This window comes from Aspergillus affinis (genome assembly GCF_023601865.1).
Source record: "Aspergillus affinis strain CMG 70 chromosome Unknown NODE_25_length_320802_cov_86_012257, whole genome shotgun sequence".
Classification (NCBI taxonomy): domain Eukaryota; kingdom Fungi; phylum Ascomycota; class Eurotiomycetes; order Eurotiales; family Aspergillaceae; genus Aspergillus; species Aspergillus affinis.
Window position 1 is genome coordinate 217,826 of NW_026515806.1, and position 19,955 is coordinate 237,780.

Consider the following 19,955-nt stretch of genomic DNA (forward strand, 5'->3'; position numbering starts at 1 on the left):
CCGACTTGGCAGATCTATAGCATGTTGATTAGGGCTTCGGCCTTATAAGACCCTTCAACACCAGTGGTTGGCTTCTTTTTTCTATCTGCTGTGGAACACAAAAATTTCCGGCATTTCCGATACCTATGATGGAGGGATATTCTAATATTCTAAAAGCCCCAGTTCATATCCACCATGGGGTTCGCCTTGCACCTATCCATCCCCAACCCCAACCAAGTAATAGATCGTCAATGTCAAGCCCTTTCCGCAGCATGTAACTCTTTGTCTGCAAAATTTCCAACCGGTGCCTCGTGAAACTCTTCTCCCGCAGGTACTTCCACCCGATAATCCCGGATCGGTGCCGCCGATAGCTTGACCTCCTCCCCGCCCGCCTCGAACCCCACGACATGGCCACCGCTGGCGCCGTCCTCCGACATGAAATGGAGATGGAACCCGGCGACGCTGAACCCACTAGTGTACGGTGGGGACCAGAACCCGAAGATCACGCCGCGGATGTCGCGACACTCCTTAACAACCTGACGCGTGGCGAGGACTTTCAACGATTCCCGTGGTCGGCTCTGTGCGGGAATCACGCGGAAGCGGATGCTATGGAACCAGGCGTCAAGGCGAACGGAGATAAATGTGTTTTGCTGGGTCGGGAGGAGGGGGAAGAGGGCGTCGTGTAGGGAGGCAATGGGGAGACAGGGGAGGCTTTTGTGCAGAGTGGGTTGAAAGCGGGTGATTACCACGTAGGGCAGGATGGTTGTTGCAGGGAGAGCTCGCGGCGACTGCTTAGGGTTCGAGGGGAAGTGATAGGCCTTGCCGTCCACGATCATGATCTCGCCGTCCAAGCCGCGGGTAGTCCCCAGGCCGTGGTCTCCGTGTTGGAGGACTTGCTGAACAGTTGCACCTTCGTGGCAGATGCCGTGCATCAGGGCGCTGAGAAGCGAGTATTGGTAGATTTGGTTTGCCATTGTTGGTGGGGATAGACTTCCAGGTGAGGAGTATGGTAGGAATGAGAATGTTGTCTTGGGAGAAAGATGAGATAGATATAGGCCTGAGTGTAGTCGTCGCTCACTTAAGGCAGGCGTGGGCCCCGAACCAATTTCCTGACAGTGTCGTCAGCGCTGGTGGTCTCATTCCATTTATCCGACTTCGATCAAGAAGTCATGGGAACCATTCCAGAAAATGCCGTGCCTGCGATCAGCGCTGAAAGGTTTTATTGGAACATCTTGGTAAGAATGTTACACATGATGTGACCTAGTAAATCATCCCTGAGTTAGAATTATCCGATTAGGTTTTTTGCAGACGATGGAATTCAGGCCTTTCGAACATGGTCTCTGTAATCGAAGTGCCGGCGATCCGCGGTGATAGGCAACGACCAAGGCAAGGGAGGACCAAGAGGGTAACACAAAAACATACCTGAAGCATGTTCAGCCTGCTGTGGAAAAGTCTCCCGCTTGTTGCACGTCATCTGGGTCAGTGGTGTATACCCCGTAAAGACGTATAAAGTTTGGTGTGTGTTCCAAGAAAGAGACTAGAACACAGCAAAGACAAATAGAGAAGAACCTATTCGATTTCAAAAGGTAGGAGAATAACAATGCTTGAAAGGAAAAAGCTCGTCGGTCTTTCAGGGGGTGACGCTCTACGTGAGCTCTTATACAGCCATGACGCGAAACACATCTGTACGAAATCCGCCTGCTTCGAGAATGAAAACCCCGTACGCTACTAATTCAAACCAGTTGGATATCCCGGTGGTGCAGCTCTCCCTCTCTTCGACGGCATCTATAATGCATCGCGTCTTGAATTCATCCTCGTCCGCCATGAACAGGGCGCCGGTCACATGGCTGAAGGTTATGCGCGAGCCAGCGGTAAACCCGGAGTCGTTTTAGTGACTTCAGGTCCCGGTAGCTCGAATGTGGCAACGCCTATGCTGAACGCCCTGCTCGACGGGACCCCCATGGTGGTTATCTGCGGCCAGGTTGCAACCGCCGTGCAAGGTACCGGTGCCTTCCAGGAAATTGACATCATGGGACTGGCCAAGCCGTGTACCAAATGGGCGACCTGCGTACAGAGCGTTGGTCAGCTTCCCGATGCGGTAGATTCGGCCTTTCGCTGTGCCATGGATGGACGACAAGGGCCCACACTCGTCGCCGTGCCGAAAGATGTTGGCCGTGCTACGTTTGATCTGAACACGCTACCATCCCCTCATTCTATGTCGACGCCATTGATAGGGGGAGAGGACGCGTCTAGACATAATCCTGAAGTGGCTCCCACGCACAGCACTCTTAGTCGACACAGACAGCTGGATCGCGTATCAATGTTAATCAACTCCTCTCAATCACCTGTGGTAATTGCCGGGAATGGAGTCCTCGCCAGCCCAAACGGTATAAACCTCATATCTCAACTCGCTGAGAAGGGGTGTATCCCGGTCACCTCAACGCTCCTCGGCCTAGGATGTTTTGCTCAGACTCATCCCCTCTCAGTGGGCATGGTCGGCACGTACGGAGCACCGCCCGCCAACCTCGCTGTGCAAAATGCAGATTTGATTCTGGCCATTGGCGCCAGATTGGACGAGCGTGTCGTCGGGAATCCGCAGGGATTTGCCCTCAGTGCTCGAGTCAAGGGGGCAGGAGGAATCATTCAATTTGATATCAGTAGCAATACTATTGGGAAAGTTGTGCAGCCGACGGAGATCATTTTGGGCGATCTCTCCGAGTCTCTCCCTTTGATCATCCCTGACCTGAAATATAAAGCGCACAGACGGGTCTGGCTTGCTCGGATCAATCGCTGGAAGACAGAAAATACAATCCCACGTCATCTTTCACCGGCTCCTAATACGCATCGTGACTTGGATCCTCTCCCGCAACAGGTAGTCGCTGAACTGAACCGGCAGACCTCTCACTTGAAGCACAACCTTCTGGTATCCTCTGGAGTTGGTCAACACCAAATGTGGGCGGCCAAGTATTTGGAATGGCACCCTGGCCGTCCTTTCATCACCTCCGGGGGTCTGGGAACCATGGGATTTGGACTTCCCGCTGCCATAGGGGCCAAACTAGCCCAGCCTGATTGCGAGGTGATCGACATCGATGGCGACGCCTCATTCTGCATGACCATGGCGGAGCTGCTTACCGCATCACAGCACGGCGTGGCGGTCAAGGTCATCATTCTCAACAATAGCCAGCAGGGGATGATTACGCAGCTGCAACGTTCAAGTTACGGGGGAAGAGAATGCCATGCTAGGCAAGCCAACCCGGACTTTGTAGCATTAGCTCATTGCATGGACTGTCAAGGGGCGAGGCATATGCCCGGACAGGACCTGTCGGCGTCTATTTGCTGGCTACTGCGGTGTCAAAGCCCGGCGGTGTTGGAGGTGGCAGTTGCCAAGACTGAGATGGTGCCCATCGTGACAGAGGGAGGGGCCCTTGATGAAATCAAATTGGAATAAATGTAGAGGCTTGCAATGGGGGGCTGGGAGTGGTTTCGGAGCGGTTCCTCAAAATGGCCGGCTACATAAACGGCCGATGCGATCCCTTGCTTAGAAACCTCCTTGTCGCAGTGCACTGGGATGATCATCGCCCCATCTTCCACTCGAGAGATTAGCACTGAGCATGCAAGAACAAATGGATGTGCATTGTATCACCCACCTAAATCTTTGTTGCGGCTTATTCCTGGCAACCCGGAGGGAGGAGCCCTCACTACTACCCACGTAGGAATAGTATAAAGCATTCCTTGTTACCTCCTGAGCCAAGGACTTCCCGATACGAACTTCCTGATATGGAGGACCCTCCGGTAGTACATAGAGGATAGATCCTCCCTCATAGATAGCCTTTCTTCTCCATGGGAATATTCCTTGGCTACGAGTCATAAACAAACTAGTCTTTTACTAGGCTCCTTTGTAGACCGTCACATTCCTGACATGCAATCTTCCTCAACATATGGAAGAATATTCCGAGCCAATGACAACCCGAATTTACATGGCAGGCCTATAGTACTGAGACCTCGGCAAGGCTTGTACTCATCTTTCAAGCAGTCGATCACAAATTCTAAAGTTATACGGCAGGCTTGAAGAGGAATTTATTAGTCAATTGTTAGTACTTGAGAGTAATATTGACTTCTCTTCCAAGCCAGGACTTATCCACAATGAATTTGAGTCACAGTTAACTGTGTCAAGCGCTGGTTCGGAATGCTGGTCTGCTGAGCGTGGCATAATATATAATGGGAAAGGAAGACGTAAAGATTGAACGTCGATTGGAGATACGCCAATACTAAGACAGTTAGGTATCGTGCATTCTCGCTAAGCTAAGGGCATGCGATGATTGAATGTCTTATGGAGCAACTCACAGTGAATAAGGTCAATAGGAGGAGTGAATCCATGGGAACGACTCCGTCGAAGCGGAGAGGCAGTGGCGCTAGTCCCGAACAGGCACTCCGTATGGGGATGAAACGTGACCGGGCTTGGCACCACTTGGCCCCCTGCGATGCCCCGACTTGCGTCCTCTGTCATCGCAAGAAGCATCTGGATGCCCATCTCTGCGGTCTATCTGCGTCGCCTCGATTGACCGACGAGGAGCCATCCCCGTGGACTGCCTGTCACTAGGGTCGAGGGTGCCGTGACAACACAATCGCTATTCATCATGTTTACCTACCGTCCGTTATCCCCGTTACTCTCCCTCTGCGTCACGTTGCTATTTCTTCTTCAGCTGGGAGCCTCCTACCAAGATATCTCCGACGACACCCTGAAATCCCTTCCCCGACCGAATAATGACTTCGATATCAACAATGGAGCGTTGTTAGCTCCTATCCTGAGGCCCCGTGTTTCCGGAACCGAGGGCTCAACCGCTGTCCTCAACCACTTTGCGAACTTCATCCGCACATCGCTCCCCGACTGGAATATTGAACTCCAGAACTCGACATATACCACGCCCGTTTCGAACGGGAAAGAAGTTCCGTTCGTCAATTTGATCGCATCTCGCGATCCTCCGTGGACAAAGAAGGGGGATGTCGGGCATTTGACGCTGGTGGCTCATTATGATAGTAAATACGAGCCGGAGGGATTTATCGGGGCTATTGATAGCGCTGCGCCGTGCGCGATGCTCATGCACGCCATGCGCAGTATTGATGCAGGGCTAACGGAGAAGTGGAAGGGAATGAAAGCGGAGGGCCGGACCCACGCGTCGCTGGAAGAACAGAAGGGCATCCAGATTATCTTTCTGGATGGTGAAGAGGCGTTCAAATCGTGGTCCGATACCGATTCGCTGTACGGTGCTCGTTCCTTGGCGCAACAATGGGATTCGGAAGTCAACCCGGCTATGTCGACCTTTAAATCCCCACTGTCGTCGATCTCCCTGTTTGTGCTCCTGGATCTGCTAGGCGCCAAGGGCCCGACTATTCAGTCGTATTTCGGAACGACGCATTGGGCATATAAAAAGCTGGCGGCGCTGGAACGCCGTTTTCGCGACCTGAAACAGTTCAAATCGGCTGCGCAGGATTCCCCCGATGGCGCATGGTTTGTGCACGATTCCAAGACCGAGCATGAGCTCAGTACCTATCTTTCTATATTGGATGACCATATCCCGTTCCTAGCCCGCGGCGTGGAGGTTCTGCATGTCATTGATGCACACCCCAGCGTCGGGTTCCCTGAGGTATGGCACAACCAGCGGGGTGTCCCGGACGACGGCGAGCACTTGGATGGCAATACCGTCGAAGATTGGAGTATGCTCGTCACTGCTTTCGCTGCCGAATGGATGGAATTGGAGGGCTTCATGCCGACGCACACAGACGACAGACGATCGGCGCCAAAGACAGAATCTAAGTGGGATAAAACCGAGTTGTAAGCTTTGCCTGAATTCAAACTCTATATCATGAATGCCATGTCTGGTTCCTGTTATGTACAAAATATCTACTCATGCTATGTTACACCCCGTGCCTTGGGAGTGGCGCTGACTTTCGCTTGTCCGCACAGCTTTTGAAAGGCTCTTCTCGGCCTCCGCCCCGACTGGCCCTGTACCTAAATTTCATCAACGCACCTAGGAACCTCTTGAACGGGAGAGATGGGTTGTATTCCCGACAAAATGCCATTCACCCTCTATAATAGATTTCCTAGCATATACCCCGTCATCTCCGCAAGGCCCCAGATCGGCTGCAGCGTTGCGCGCAAAATTGCCGGGCCCGGACACACCCCTCGTAGTCCCCAGGCAACTCCAAACGCCACCGCCCCCGTCAAAAAGCGCCAGTCAATATCCGCAACGGTGGCGGTGGGAAGTCGCCAATTCCCCGCCAAGGTAGGACTGGCTATTTGGTTTGTCTGTTGGTCTACCTTCCGGCCGGGTTTAGCGGTCTGGTAAGCTATGACGGACGGACCGATGCCAAAGAGAATGACGAGAGCCAATGAAGGGTCAAATCGAGAGAAATCTGTGAGGAAAGCGAAGAAGCGCAGTACCTTGGCCGGATCGGCCATTCCCGAGAAGAATAAACCCATGCCGAACTGCAGACCGGCCAAGTACCCGAACACTGACTTGGCTGATTCTGATCGATCGAAAAATTTGGGCACGACGAACCCGTTGGCGATGAACGAGATACCGGCAGTGCTAGCCATGAACACAAACTCTGCAGTCGAGGGGTATACGGGCATGTGGCATGGCATTCCGTCGGCGCAAGGGGGAATAATTTGGCCTCCGGAGGTTAGGTTCGCCGTGAGGAACGCGGTGGTGAAAAAAATGGCGGTTGCTATGACGGAACGCGGTGACAGACGTGACAGACCACACAGCATGTGGCCTGACGTGCATCCCCTTCCATTCTATATTCTCAACTCGTCAGATGCCTGCACAATCCGAGGCCGGTCGATTTGCAATCTTACCTTTGTCCCCCATCCCAGCAGAAAGCCAATCCCTAGCGTGGATGCCAACGATGTCCACGAGCTCGGTGCCGGTGGATACGACGGGATCAGCGAAGGCATCAGGACTAGAACGGGCGCCACGCTGGACACCAGGCCAGCGATAATCGGCACATTGTCGCGACTCGGATTGAAAACGCAACCAGCCAGTAGAGAGGAGATGCCAAAGACGGCACCGTTATGGAGCAGGAGACCGGTTGACCCTTGAAAGAGCAACAGGGCCCCCAAGGAGGTGTGGACGGGGGTAAACATGGACACGCAAAAATCTCAATATTGTTCTCTGGTCAATGGATGTGATCAAACCCAAGTCGCCTCCTCCCGCAAGCCGTGGCTGCCTCCATGTGTAACGACCGGTGGAAGACGTAGATGACCGATGGTTTTGTGCGAGGTGAAGGCCGACGGGATCGCCGGGGGAGAAACTCAGCAGATCCTGTGGTCGGCGACCAGAGCAGCCATTGCCTTTGAGTTCAACGCTGATGGTCCCCGAGCGACCAAAGTTTGGGTCTTCCCGTCGACCGGACCTTCGGAGAGGTTGGACAGCAAGGTGCATTGTCTGGTGATATTCGTATCCAGATCATCTCCACCGTCTGTCCCAGTCTCAGGTAGTAAGCTTGCAACCATGCATCCGGATCTCTGCATGGCTCGCGGTCCTCAGCTTGGTCCCCGAGACTGAAAGTGGGCATTGGACCCGCTCACCGAGGCGGAAGTGGGTTGTAAGGTAACGGTTCTCGGGCAATTGAGTGCCATCTTTCTGTCCCTGAAGAAGCGGTGTCTATGTCCGGTCCATCTATTGTTACACCGGAGCGTCTGGGAAACCCTGGTTGATCAGAAGTATAGGCCACCTGACTTCAGGCCCCCAAACCATGTGCTGCCTGGCTCGACACACAATCCGGGTAGTACTGTGTTATTACCGGGGAGGTGCTGGTTTGGCCAATGGGATGGCCCGTTCCTCCATGAATGACAGTACATCATGTTATAATACGTTCCATATTGCTGCCTCAGGCATGAACACAAATTCCTACCGGTCCCCTGTCTATCTACTACTCTTTCGCGAAGCTATCAATCAGAAGCGCTGCAGCATCAATGAAAGACTGTACCACAGCATTGGTTCTATTCATATACGGCCTGACAGCAAACTAGCCGCCAGGCTGCATAAGCGTCCTGTTTACCAGTCCATTATTGTATCATTTCCTTCGGTGGCTGACCACACGGACCATTATGCATGTATATTGAAGATCATTGTGACCCATCGTGTTATGATCTATAATGGCCCAAATTGCCCCTGAGAATTGCCTGTACACCATCTTCGAGAACATGCTGTTTCCTTCAGGGATGCACTCCGATATTTACCAGCGGACTGACCCTCCAAAGCTTCAATCCGTAGGTTGAAATGGGAAATACAACTAGTGTGGCGGGCAGGGAATGTCTCGTCTCTGCTGTCGAAGGCAATTCGGCGCTTTTGGCCTTTCCAGACGACCCTTTATACCAAGTCACAGCTGTGCACCCCTACAACCTCAACTATCCCGTCACTCCGATAGCCGTCACGTATCCCGAAACATCAGAGCAGGTCGCTGCTATCTTGAAATGTGCGAGCGAGCATGGCTACAAAGTCCAGGGTCGGAGTGGAGGGCACAATTATGCGAATTTTGGTACGTCTGTGTCTATGCGAAGGCGGCCATGATGGGATCCATTATTGACGAATGCTGCATAGGGCTGGGAGGAGATGACGGGGCTGTGGTCGTCGACGTTAAGAATTTCCAGCAATTCGACATGGATGAGAACACCCATGTCGCAACCATTGGCGCCGGTACCCGTCTCCGGGACATCGATACACGCCTGTACAACGCAGGTGGCCGAGCTATGTCGCACGGAGTGTGTCCAGACCTGGGGGCCGGCGGTCACTTCACTATCGGGGGAAGTGGACCCACAGCACGACAATGGGGACTTGCCGTGGACCATATCCTCGAGGTGGAAATGGTGTTAGCGGATTCCCAGATCGTGCGGGCGTCCGAGACTGAGAATCCAGATCTCTTCTTCGCCGTGCGGGGCGCCGCTGCGAGTTTTGGCATCATAACTGAGTTCAAAGTGAGCACGGAACCAGCGCAAGACCGTGCCGTCCAGTATTCTTTCACCTTCAATCTTGGTAGCACCGCTGAAAAGGCACAGTTGTTCAAAGATTGGCAGGCCTTGATCTCAGACCCTGACTTGACCCCTAAGCTCTATTCCACGCTCACGGTGCTTCCGGAATCCATTCTTCTTACCGGGGTGTTCTTTGGATCCAGGAAGGAGTACGAAGCTTTCGGTCTGGAGGATCGCTTTCCAATTCAGAACCCGGGAAATGTGGTCGTTCTGACTAACTGGCTAGGAATGGTAGGCAACGCATTCCAGGGTCTCGTTCTCAACGTGGGGAATAACTTGCCTATGAGCTTCGTAGACCGAGGAACCGGATTTACGCGCGAGACCCTGCTCTCATCGTCCGGGGTTGACGAGCTCTTCGAGTACCTCCATAATGCCGACAAGGGCACCCCGGTCTGGTTTGTCACTTTTCTCCAGTCTGGCGGTGCGATCAGCAAGACTCCTAAGGATGCTACGGCGTATCCACACCGCGATGTGCTCATTTGGATGGAGAGTCTGGCTAGTACATTGGTGTTTCCGGTTCCCCAGACACCTCGCGACTTCCTGGACGGCCTAATGAACACTACCTCTCGGGTCCTGAGCAAACCGGTCGCTGATTTGCCGGTGTATCCGGGATTCGTGGACCCGGAACTGCCGGATCCTCAGCGTGCCTACTGGGGGGATAATCTGCCCCGGTTAGAACGTATAAAGGCGGCGGTCGACCCGAAGGATTTGTTTCATAATCCTCAGAGTGTGCGTGGAAGACAATGAGGTTGGGGGCCGTTTGTTTGTGTGTATAGTTGTGCTCTTTCTCGCTTTCGTTCTCGCAACATGACTATTGCTTTTTAATAGTGTTGGTTATCCGTGACTTTTCAAAACAAAGACACCTCTTCAAGTGACTCTCGTCGACCCCTAACGCGGCTATATGTGTTCAGAATAGAACAAGGCAGAATGACAGGAGGAAGACAGGGGTGTAGATAGAATCCTTACACTGAGCCCCACGCAACTGAAAGTCGTCTCAATTCCACTGGGGGAATCAAAGGGCAACACAAATATTCAGCAGCGTATGAGCTTCCACTGCAACATTTAGCCTGACCGACGTGTGGAGACTAGCAGCATTTAGATTATTTTAAGTTGAGACTTATGTCTGGTAGTGGACTGTTTTTACATTTCAGCCTCTTCCTGTACATCCTTATTCTCCAATGGATGATCCTTCGCCGATCCACCTTATTAACATTCTTGGCCCCCAGCTTTGGGGCCAAATTATCTACACGCCGTATCCAGCTGTAGATAGATACGCAACCATCGTCCGTTAGTTTCGAACTCAGTCTCCGGAGCATCATGTCACCAACATTTGGATCCAACCCCTGATCAGCGACACCGCTAATCCTTCCCCAGTCACTAACGGTCTTAGGCCCTACATAAAGGGAGACCAAACTCCATTATTTTCACACAGCTTTTGACTCTCTGTGCGAAGTGCAAACAGCGAGTACTAAATCCATCACCATGCGTTTCCATTCCATCTTCCTCGCCCTCCTGGCCGCCGTCACCGGCGTCGTCGCCCAAGACTCCTTCTCCGTTGCTCTCGTCATGGCCGACAACACCTGCTGGGCCGAATTCACCAACCTCCACGGATGCAGTGGCCGATCAAATGAGCCGATCGGAGACTGGGATGGCACACACTGCACCGGTAAGTCCAAAACCTGGTCCACCTAACCAGGATATCTCCTACAACACAACACCTGGCATAGCAAAGGAGAAGAATCTAACATGAGCACGAACTAGACAACGGCAAAACCGACGTCTCTGTCTGCGACTCCGGTCACGTCATGTTCAAATACGAGGCTGGGCCATCGCCTCTGGGACCTCCTGTGCCGCTGGAGGCGAATACCCTGGTTTTCAAGAACGATCAGGATACGTATCCGATGCCGTTCAATCAGCCGGATCCTGGATGTTCGTTTTCGGAGAATGGGGCTAGCTGTTAGATAATGAGGTGGATGTACGATAGTTGATAATGACATGAGTGGAACTTTGAAGCTCAAGTTATCGTAAATATTGATGCCATAGTTCGGTAACTGTTGCCAAAAACGAGTAGACGAAGGTGTATTTGTTATTCCCGGGCCTCGTTGGACGTAGTTGTTTCTTCCCCCTTGTTTGAAACCGATCCTCTGAGGCTGCATGCCGAAGGCTCCTTATACGGCCCCATATGGGTTCCATGGCTTTACGATGAAATTTTATTCCATCGTTATTCATAGCGAGATAGATGACATATAGTTGACCTCTAGTTCCATATAGCTAAGTTAAGTTAGAGCGCAACCTCATATCCTGTCTAACCCTTCCTACTATAGTACTATAAATAGATTCAACCCCATCACAGCCGGGCGCCTGAGCGGCCTGACTAAGTTAGTCCGCCAGGTCTCGACGCGTTCACCAACCCCGGGTTAAATGTGGCCATGTACTCCGCACAACAATGTCCTTCAACAATGGCATCCCTTTTGAGTAAAACATCAATGCCTGGACTCGGTTTGCGCTCACATAGTATTCGCCCTCGAACCACTCTTCAGACCACTTTTCTTCGACAAATCAGAATGCCTTCCCCTTGGGCCGCGCTGAAGTCATTAGCAACCAAGTCCGCCGATAGACGGATGACGCCAGGTCCCCCCGAAACGCCGAGAGAGCTTCCTGCCACAGGCTTCAAAACTATCGACATTGATCAACTTGTCGAAGAAGAGGAACTGCCTGATTACCGGGCTGAGCGATTTTACCCGGTTCGACTGGGAGAGGTTCTCCAAAACCGTTACCAGATCATCGCAAAGCTCGGATTCGGTACCTCATCGACTGTTTGGCTGGCTAGAGATCTAAAGTAAATACCTATACCCAGGCTTTGGCTCTCAACTCACTTCTGCAGAGACCATCAATATGTTACACTGAAATTGTATGTTCATACTTCGTTAGTTCACCGTGAACTTCCTTTCTATCATCACATTGCAAGTCGCATGGAAGAAGGTTCACACCCCGGGCGAGGGAATGTCCGGAGATTGCTAGACTCCTTTGAAGTGACTGGCCCACAAGGCAAACATGTTGTTCTTGTCTTTCAACCTGCGCAAATGAGTTTGCGTGACATGAAATTGGTCTTCCGACGAGATGGGTTTGACGAAGACTTCGTCCGGGGCGCCATTACGGAACTTCTTAAAGCATTGGATTTTCTTCATACCCATGGGGAAATTGTACATACTGGTACTGCTGTCTTATATATCCAGTTTCCTACGTCGCTTATCTGCTAATGTGAGACAGATATACACCCTGGCAACCTGCTCCTTGGCGTTGACGATAACGAGCTGTTGAGACCTCTTGAGGAAAAGGAATTTTCATCCCCAGTACCTCGGAAGTCGGTGTCATCAACGCATCTTATTTACCTCTCACGCCTCCTGCGACCTAATGTAGGTCCGATGCTGCTTTCAGATTTCGGGGAGGCTAGGATTGGTCCAGGTCCACATGCTGGCGATGTAATGCCTTTAGAATATCGAGCTCCCGAAACATTACATTATGTGAAGTGGAGCTATCCTGTCGATATTTGGAGCGTTGGCCTTACAGTAGGTTGATAATAATGATCTGGCACTATGCACCCCAGGCTAAAGCGATATTGGTACAGGCTTGGGATCTTCTGGAATCCAAGAAGCTCTTCACGGCACGCGATGACGATGGAGATCTTTATGATGCTGCGCACTTGGCCCAGTTCATCGCCGCGCTAGGACCACCGCCACCTGATTTTCTCTCTAGAAATCGAGAGAGGAAAGCGGATTTCTGGGACGAGCAAGGTATGCTACTCTTGCAGTGGACCTCTTAATGAGGAACGCCACAAACGAACTTCTCCTTTCGTTTTCGATATTAACTTTTCTTCTTGCAGGAAAATGGCTGGGCCTTGCACCCATACCGCAGAACCGGACCTTGGAAGCTCTTGAAACCAAGTTGGAGGATAATACGGGCTTCCTTCGATTCATCCGAAGAATACTAACCTGGATGCCTGAGGATAGACCAACTGCCAAGGAGCTGCTAGAAGATCCTTGGGTAACGGGTGAAGCAACTCGGTCTTGAGATATGAGTACTACAAACAAAGCATATGATAGTGCCATCAAAACTCTAGCGTGGAAAATGCAAAAGCTGAAAAGGCGATATTATTAAACCAATGTAGTGCATGGGGAGCACAAAGTCATTGTTTATTTCATTCACTGTAACATGAAATTAAACGTGCGTCTAGATTTCTGCTTCTACTCAGTGACCCCCACTTCCACCATTCCCAGTGAATGCTGTTTATGCTATCTTTGTCTTCTCTTGTCCTCTTCTCTCACCTTCGTTCTTCCCTCTTCACGCGTCAGTCAACCTTCTTCCCTCATCATAGCCAAACGATTTCTCATCTATCGGTGAGCCATATCATCACAGTATTTGAATACTAGGGTTTAATCTAACGCACTATAGGCTGTCACCCAGGACATCCTTCACCTAAAAAAACGGCTCGCACTAAGAAAAGCGCAAGATAGCACAAGAGGAAGAAGGCCCATTCCTCACCTCACAGCCCCATATCTTTTCTCTGCGTTATCCCTAGTCCCACAATCCCACTAACGTCCATCCAGAATTTCAACAACGCTTCCGTGCCCAAAGAAGCCGCGAAGATGATAGACCAGAGGACCAACTTGGCGAAATCAAGAAGCCAGGATCCACGAAGGAGAAGAAACTGACTTCCCAGATATCAGCGCAAATCTCGACTCCTGATGAAGCAGATTGATTGTGCGGAGAAAAGGTCGGATTTCTACATGCGGCAGTTTGGCCTTCTCTTATGGAAGAATATATATGATAAGGGTCTTTCTGGTCTTTCGGAAGCGGAAAAGAAGGAAAACTGAGAGATGAAGAAGGAGGGGGATGAGGGTGGGGATGACAAATGAAATTTCAAGATGGCCTGCTGGATACACTTCTCGTTGCAGACCTCTAGACGGATGGGGTTTCTGCCGCTGCAGCGCATCTGGCAGGTCGTGGCTAGGAGTGGCATGCACTCAGCATGACCTCCGCCAGGGCAGGCGCGCTTCTCGACGGCTCTGGCGGCCGTTTCGGGGACAGCAGCGGCCTGGACAGTCAGGGCGAAGGTGAGGGTCGCCATGACGGCGGAGCCCTAGGTGATGTGGGTCAAAACGAGAATTTAGATGAGAAAGGAAAGGGGAAACTCACAATGTTGGAGAACTGCATTTTGAGATGGTCGGTTGGGCCTGTGTGAAGGAATATTTTTGTAGGGAAGGATGGATTGGAGGTCCTTGGGATGGTTTATGAAATGAGGATGACTGGTCCAATTTATAGACGCTCGTCGGTCTATTTTCCTCTGAATCCTCTGAATATCTTTTCCCTACTGCTGTTAGTTGTTATGGATCGGTGAGTATACCCCATTAATTTTTCCTGGGGCGACTTGGCATCGACGTATATCCGCCAGCATCACAAACCTACTTCCAGGTTCTTCGGTGAAGGATTCACGAAGGATCGTCAATTTCTGTCCCTACAGCCTGACTATCATTCAAAGTAGGAATTGATCACCCATGAAGCATTCCAGAGCCCATACCTTGCTGAACTCCTATTTGACCGGAAGGATGAAAAGGTCTGGGCATTTTTTGGCGTGAGACATTCTCCTGGTCCGGCTTTGAAATACGACGTTACTTTGGAGCCAAAAATGAGTTCCAATGCCAGATCGTTAGCTTTCGATGAATCGCTGCCATGGAACCCCATATACTTGGAGGATTTTCTACTTCCCTAGGGCTGACCAGGATGAGACACTTTGACCAGATCCCGAGATCTTACGACTGCCGATTTAACTGGTGAGAGGGTGAGGCATGAGATCATGAAATTCCGGGGTGGATCCGGGTGAGGCGCCGAGGGCTGATTTGGTCCCATCTGATTAGGCTGCTGCTTTTTAATAGGGACCAAGCTAGATCAGATAACGAGTTACTCTCCGAGTTAGTAAGAACAGAGATTTCTAGCTTTCTGTGGGAGGGGAGTATAAATTGTGGGCGGGACCCGTATTGACTATCTTTTGTCCTCACAGCTTGGGGGCACCTACCGACCGAATCTTGTTTAATTAATCTAGCAGCTGAAGACTGCAATTCAGGACTTGTTTTGTTGAATTATCTCAGATTATTGTCACCTGCCCCAGAACCACAACATAGTACAGTACACTTGGCCAAATGTTCTTTCTCTCTTTTTGGCTTGACTTCTTTCTCGCGCATTCAAAACTGCTCAATAGCTAACTGCGATAGTATGTTTGCAAAATGAAGTGTTCAATACTACTAAATAAGTTATCTTTGTTGTCTTGGATGTCTATTATTCTACCATGTGAAAATATGACTGGAAATACAAGGTGAAAAATAGTTAATTTCACTGATCATATGTAGTATGGAAGCCTCAGATGCTAGGTTGTCACTGCGGTGACCGATAAGAATCAATTAAATAATAATATGGATCCCTGGATTAACTACTTGGGTTATAAAGAAAGATGTCATGCACGATGTTGCGTACAAGTATCATAAATCGATGGTTTGTGCCTCAGGCATCCCAAATGCCTACAGGTAGTAAGTAGTCTGTCGAGGCTACCTATTATTGCTTTTCACTCGAGTATATAAATCTGTCTACGTCTCGATCTTCCTGGTCTATGAGCAAGCTAGTAGCTGCTAGTCATTAGCTTGTTCGACGCATAGAAGCACAGGAATATCTGAATATGCCATTAAGCCTGTTCAATTCTCTAGTGAAAAATCATGAATTGCGCCCTATAGTTGTCTATGAGATACCTGTTCGAGATTGCCCAGTCAAATATGTCAGGACTGAAAGATACCTACCCGTCGGAAAATTCCAGAAATCTTCAAGAGCCCCGGGCTATAATGCTGCCTATACATCCACCCTAGTTTCAAGAAGTCTTGTATCGACATAAGAAAAGGTATGTATATCCTCGGTGAGAAAACTCCGGTCAATAGGATTGGTTAGCATCAATTTCCTTGTGGACCTGTAGAACTCAACGTAACAGTCTAAGGCTCTGATCAATCGCCGTTAGTGTCAAATGCCGCTCAGAGTACGGAGTCCGCTCTCAAATTCATCGAAATAGCACATCGGTAGATCCATATCCACGTGGTCAGACCTGTCTCTTTCTCCTAAGTCGGAGACAATCGGAGAAGACTACTGAGAGGGGAAAGCCAAGGACAAAAGGTCATTTCGGAGAGTCTCCGGATCTTATCAATCATAAATTAAAATGGTAAAGTGCTGATTATCTTGCAGTAGCGCAAGGAGCTTAAGCCAATGATGGTCGGCATCCGGGCCACACTCCCCACTGAGAGTTTCGGCGAGAAATCGCCGGGTGGTCCATGCCGCAGTCGTTGACTGCTTAAATCGTTCAATCTTATCTGATTTTGGTTTCCGTGACTCTTTTCCCAACGGACCTTGCCCGGATCCATCTTAAGTTGTCTTGGCTTCGGAGCTGTTTTGCTTTGGCAGGATTTTCGTTGATATTTTAGCTGACCGGTTGCCCACCATGTGTCGCTGCTTCTTTTGTGATCGTCTCTACGCAGATCCGAGCAAAAGTTGTTTTTTCCAAGCGCGATAGACGTCATGGAGTTGGAAAAAGCTGTTCTGGAATCCAAGGAGCCCGTTGTCTCGACTCCTTCGCAGGAGCAACTAGAGACCGACGAAGATGCTGGAAAGCGCGCGCCCCCGCTTTGGGCGAAGTTGTTCGCTGTGTTCCTCATCTCTTGCATTAGTTTTGGATCTCGTTGGAGCTCCGGGGTGACGGGCGCAATGAAGAGCACGATTAAGAAGGTATGAATTGCTGGATGATCAATCTGTGGTATTGCGATCAGTTGAACTAACCGAGCTCAGCAAATGCACATATCGAACACTCAGTTTTCCCTGCTAGAGGCAAGTGAGGACTTCATGGCAACCTTGCTGCTATTGGTTAGCGGTATTATCACGGATCGCGTCGGAGGAGCTGGTGAGTACAATTTGTTTCCCCTCATAGTTTTGCATCTGCTAACATGATTCAAACCATAGGAATGATCGTATACGGAAACATCGTCTATACCATCGGATCCATCCTCGTCGCAGCAGCAACAACCGTTCGATCGTTCAAATTCATGATCGGCGGTCGGATAATTCTCGCTTTCGGAGATATCGCAACACAGATTGCCCAATACAAGATGTTTTCGTCCTGGTTCCCACCCAGCAATGGGTTTGCGTCTACTTTGGGCTTTGAACTGGCTATTGGAAAGGTGATTCTATCTCAACAGCTCCATAAACGGGATTGGTATCTGACTTTGGCATTTTAGATCGGTGGCTTTGTCGGAAAGTCAACTGCCAATATCATTGCCAAGGTAATCAAAGCCACTTTAACTCAGCGAGCGCAATCTGACGAGTTAGAACACCGGTAACTTCGCCTGGGTCTTCTGGACCTCGGTCTTCATGAACGTGTTCACCAACGCTGCTACGTTCATCTTCTGGGTTTTCAACCGCTATTGTAACAAGCACTACAAAGGCAGACAAGACACAGCCACCAAAGAGACTCTGACGGAGAAGAACAAGAAGTTCGAGCTTCAAAAATTGTTCCAACTGCCGTGGATGTTTTGGTCCGTCCTGGCGTTCTCTTTGTTCCAGACCAGCACTGCCTCTGTTTTCACCCAAAACTCCACTGAGCTAGCTCAAAAGCGCTTCAACGTTGATTCTATCAAGGCGGGCTGGTATAGCTCCTTGTCTCAGTACGCAGGTCGGTTTTTTCACCCTTCTAAGTTGCTTGAAACTCTTCTAATACCTTGTTAGGGTTCTTCTTGGTTCCGTGCCTTGGTGTCTTCATCGATATTTTTGGAAATAGAGCAAGTGTTTGTAAGTTCTTGTGATCCTACGACCTACCAGTAAACGAATGCCTAATTTATATAGTATCCGTGTGCGGAATCGGTATGTTCCTGAGTATGGTTCTGGTCAACTTTGCGGCCACCGAATCTGGTACCGCCGCATCATTCGGCATCTACGCCATCGCCATGTCTCTGGGACCGACGTCAGTCATCGATAGCATTCGCACCACTCTCTGGCATCAGTCTGTCTTTGGGTCAGCATATGCCCTTAAGGTGACGATGAATAACGCGTATGTCTTGCTGGTCATCCTTTCAAAGACATATCGATCGCTAACTTGAGTGACAGTATGAGCATCATCATCCGAATCATCACCGGTGCTCTGCAAGACGCCGATAATGACTCGTATGACCGTGTCGTCCGGGTCTATCTCTTTTTAGCTGCGGGCTCCGTCGTCGTGGGCCTTGCCATTCTAATTGGTGCCATAACGAGCAATAACCTGGCTCCATTGCAGTGGACCAGAAAACAACGACTTACCATCGGCCCCGAGGTCATCGCTGCAATCCGTGAGAACCATCTAGTGACCCATTATACACGCAGCAAGCGGATCTCGGTCGCCTGCTTCACTCTTCTGTTGTTGATCACCATGGGAAGTTGGGTGGCATATATTTGGGGAGCGGTGACCGGGAATAATTCATAATTGCTGTCCTGGATAACCTTTACATATCAACTTAGCTCCACACGATATAAATAGAAAATGATGACCGCTTAATTATTCTCAAGACACTTCTTCGCATGGTCGCGCCAGAAGGGGTTATTAACAATAGCCCCACAATTAGTTGGATGGAGTCGCTATATTGCCTTGGGCGGAAAGCTGGTAGTTGTGATGGCCTATGATAATCAAGGAGCTGTCTTGCATTCTGCATTCTAAAATCCTGTTAATATAAAATAATTGAACTTTGAATTAACTATTTGATATCAAATGCTGACGAATTGTATCAGGGTGCTTACAAATGGGAGGCATGCTCACTAACTAATTATTATCAATATTCCAAATCCTTTGAATGTGGTCTAATATAAGAACACAGAATCGAGGATTGTCTGCAACGCATTATGAATGGGGAAAAGTATTTCTTTTTCTTTAGTTATTTAATATTACCTCCGAACACAAGGCAAGATGGGCTCGGTTCGAATCGCCCTAGCAGGTGCTACAGGAAACCTGGGTCGTCCTATCCTCGAAGCTCTTCTTGACGCGAACTACAACGTTACAGTCCTCTCGCGCATCGGCGGTAATTCATCGAGACTGAAGCCCCACCCAAGCCTTGTCATCAAAGAAGTTGACTTCAACTCCGTTCAATCATTGATTCCGGCATTGCAAGGGGCCGATGTGGTCATTTCATGCCTCGCCACGTTAGCCATAGGCAGCCAGAACCCCTTGATTGATGCATCCGTTGATGCAGGAGTGAAGCGATTCATCCCGGCAGAGTTCGGTATGGACTCTCGAAACCCCCTCAGCGTACAGCTCCCGGTTTGCGAACCCAAGGCTGCGACGCAGAAGTACCTCCTGGAGAAGTCGGTCTCCCATCCAGGGTTCACTTTCACCGGAATCGCGAATGGTCTATTTCTTGACTGGTGTCTGACGGAGGGAATCATTCTGGATCTAGCACACCATACTGCCACGTTATACAACGGCGGCGATGTACCTTTCAGTGCCACCACTCTGGCTGACGTCGCCAAGGGCGTCGTGGGCGTTATTGAGCACCAGGCTGAGACCTCCAACCGGATTGTCTACATTCATTCCGCTGTGGTTACCCAGAACAGATTGATTCAGTACGCTCAGGATAAGGATGGGAAGGCATGGCAAGCCGCTGTGAAACATACCAACGAGGTCAAGCAGGAAAGCCTCGCGGAGTTGGCCAAAGGTGCGCATGCAAACATCGATGCCGCAATGCTCGGGTTCTGCATTGTTGCCTCGTGGGGACCAGAGTATGGCTGTGATTTTTCAGCTCATTTGGATAATGAGCTATTGGGCGTGAAGCAATCGAGTGAAGCTGAGCTGAGGGCATTGGTGGAAAATCTCTTGTGAGAGTCTCTGGTCTTCGAG

General features: G+C 50.2%; 9 protein-coding genes across 9 annotated transcripts; 6 read left to right on the plus strand and 3 right to left on the minus strand.

Moving 5' to 3' along the window:
• Positions 1-233: 233 nt before the first annotated feature.
• KD926_005273 (acetolactate decarboxylase) lies at positions 234-953 on the minus strand (the record flags this gene model as incomplete). Its single annotated transcript, XM_053098518.1, has 1 exon — positions 234-953. One exon carries the CDS (start codon positions 951-953, stop codon positions 234-236), a length of 720 nt encoding a protein of 239 aa, XP_052957648.1.
• A 626-nt stretch (positions 954-1,579) lies between these two features.
• Positions 1,580-3,427, plus strand: KD926_005274 (thiamine pyrophosphate-binding protein; the record flags this gene model as incomplete). Its single annotated transcript, XM_053098519.1, has 2 exons — positions 1,580-1,664; positions 1,722-3,427. The coding sequence occupies 2 exons, from the start codon at positions 1,580-1,582 to the stop codon at positions 3,425-3,427; spliced, it is 1,791 nt and encodes a 596-aa protein (XP_052957649.1).
• A 1,189-nt stretch (positions 3,428-4,616) lies between these two features.
• KD926_005275 (glutaminyl-peptide cyclotransferase family protein) lies at positions 4,617-5,816 on the plus strand (the record flags this gene model as incomplete). Its single annotated transcript, XM_053098520.1, has 1 exon — positions 4,617-5,816. The coding sequence occupies one exon, from the start codon at positions 4,617-4,619 to the stop codon at positions 5,814-5,816; it is 1,200 nt and encodes a 399-aa protein (XP_052957650.1).
• A 251-nt stretch (positions 5,817-6,067) lies between these two features.
• KD926_005276 (YeeE/YedE family protein) lies at positions 6,068-7,424 on the minus strand (the record flags this gene model as incomplete). Its single annotated transcript, XM_053098521.1, has 3 exons — positions 6,068-6,778; positions 6,839-7,077; positions 7,226-7,424. The coding sequence occupies 3 exons, from the start codon at positions 7,422-7,424 to the stop codon at positions 6,068-6,070; spliced, it is 1,149 nt and encodes a 382-aa protein (XP_052957651.1).
• Positions 7,425-8,264: 840 nt separating this feature from the next.
• On the plus strand, positions 8,265-9,760 carry KD926_005277 (FAD-binding oxidoreductase; the record flags this gene model as incomplete). Its single annotated transcript, XM_053098523.1, has 2 exons — positions 8,265-8,523; positions 8,586-9,760. 2 exons carry the CDS (start codon positions 8,265-8,267, stop codon positions 9,758-9,760), a joined length of 1,434 nt encoding a protein of 477 aa, XP_052957652.1.
• Positions 9,761-10,495: 735 nt separating this feature from the next.
• Positions 10,496-13,084, plus strand: KD926_005278 (uncharacterized protein; the record flags this gene model as incomplete). The annotated part of the gene is made up of 7 exons (XM_053098524.1): positions 10,496-10,679; positions 10,775-10,942; positions 11,405-11,852; positions 11,898-12,226; positions 12,284-12,582; positions 12,642-12,807; positions 12,897-13,084. 7 exons carry the CDS (start codon positions 10,496-10,498, stop codon positions 13,082-13,084), a joined length of 1,782 nt encoding a protein of 593 aa, XP_052957653.1.
• A 472-nt stretch (positions 13,085-13,556) lies between these two features.
• KD926_005279 (uncharacterized protein) lies at positions 13,557-14,227 on the minus strand (the record flags this gene model as incomplete). The annotated part of the gene is made up of 3 exons (XM_053098525.1): positions 13,557-13,725; positions 13,885-14,153; positions 14,210-14,227. The coding sequence occupies 3 exons, from the start codon at positions 14,225-14,227 to the stop codon at positions 13,557-13,559; spliced, it is 456 nt and encodes a 151-aa protein (XP_052957654.1).
• Positions 14,228-16,621: 2,394 nt separating this feature from the next.
• Positions 16,622-18,551, plus strand: KD926_005280 (putative MFS transporter; the record flags this gene model as incomplete). Its single annotated transcript, XM_053098526.1, has 8 exons — positions 16,622-16,828; positions 16,889-17,000; positions 17,060-17,277; positions 17,335-17,379; positions 17,426-17,768; positions 17,822-17,884; positions 17,939-18,143; positions 18,200-18,551. 8 exons carry the CDS (start codon positions 16,622-16,624, stop codon positions 18,549-18,551), a joined length of 1,545 nt encoding a protein of 514 aa, XP_052957655.1.
• Positions 18,552-19,028: 477 nt separating this feature from the next.
• Positions 19,029-19,937, plus strand: KD926_005281 (aromatic alcohol reductase; the record flags this gene model as incomplete). Its single annotated transcript, XM_053098527.1, has 1 exon — positions 19,029-19,937. The coding sequence occupies one exon, from the start codon at positions 19,029-19,031 to the stop codon at positions 19,935-19,937; it is 909 nt and encodes a 302-aa protein (XP_052957656.1).
• Positions 19,938-19,955: the final 18 nt, after the last annotated feature.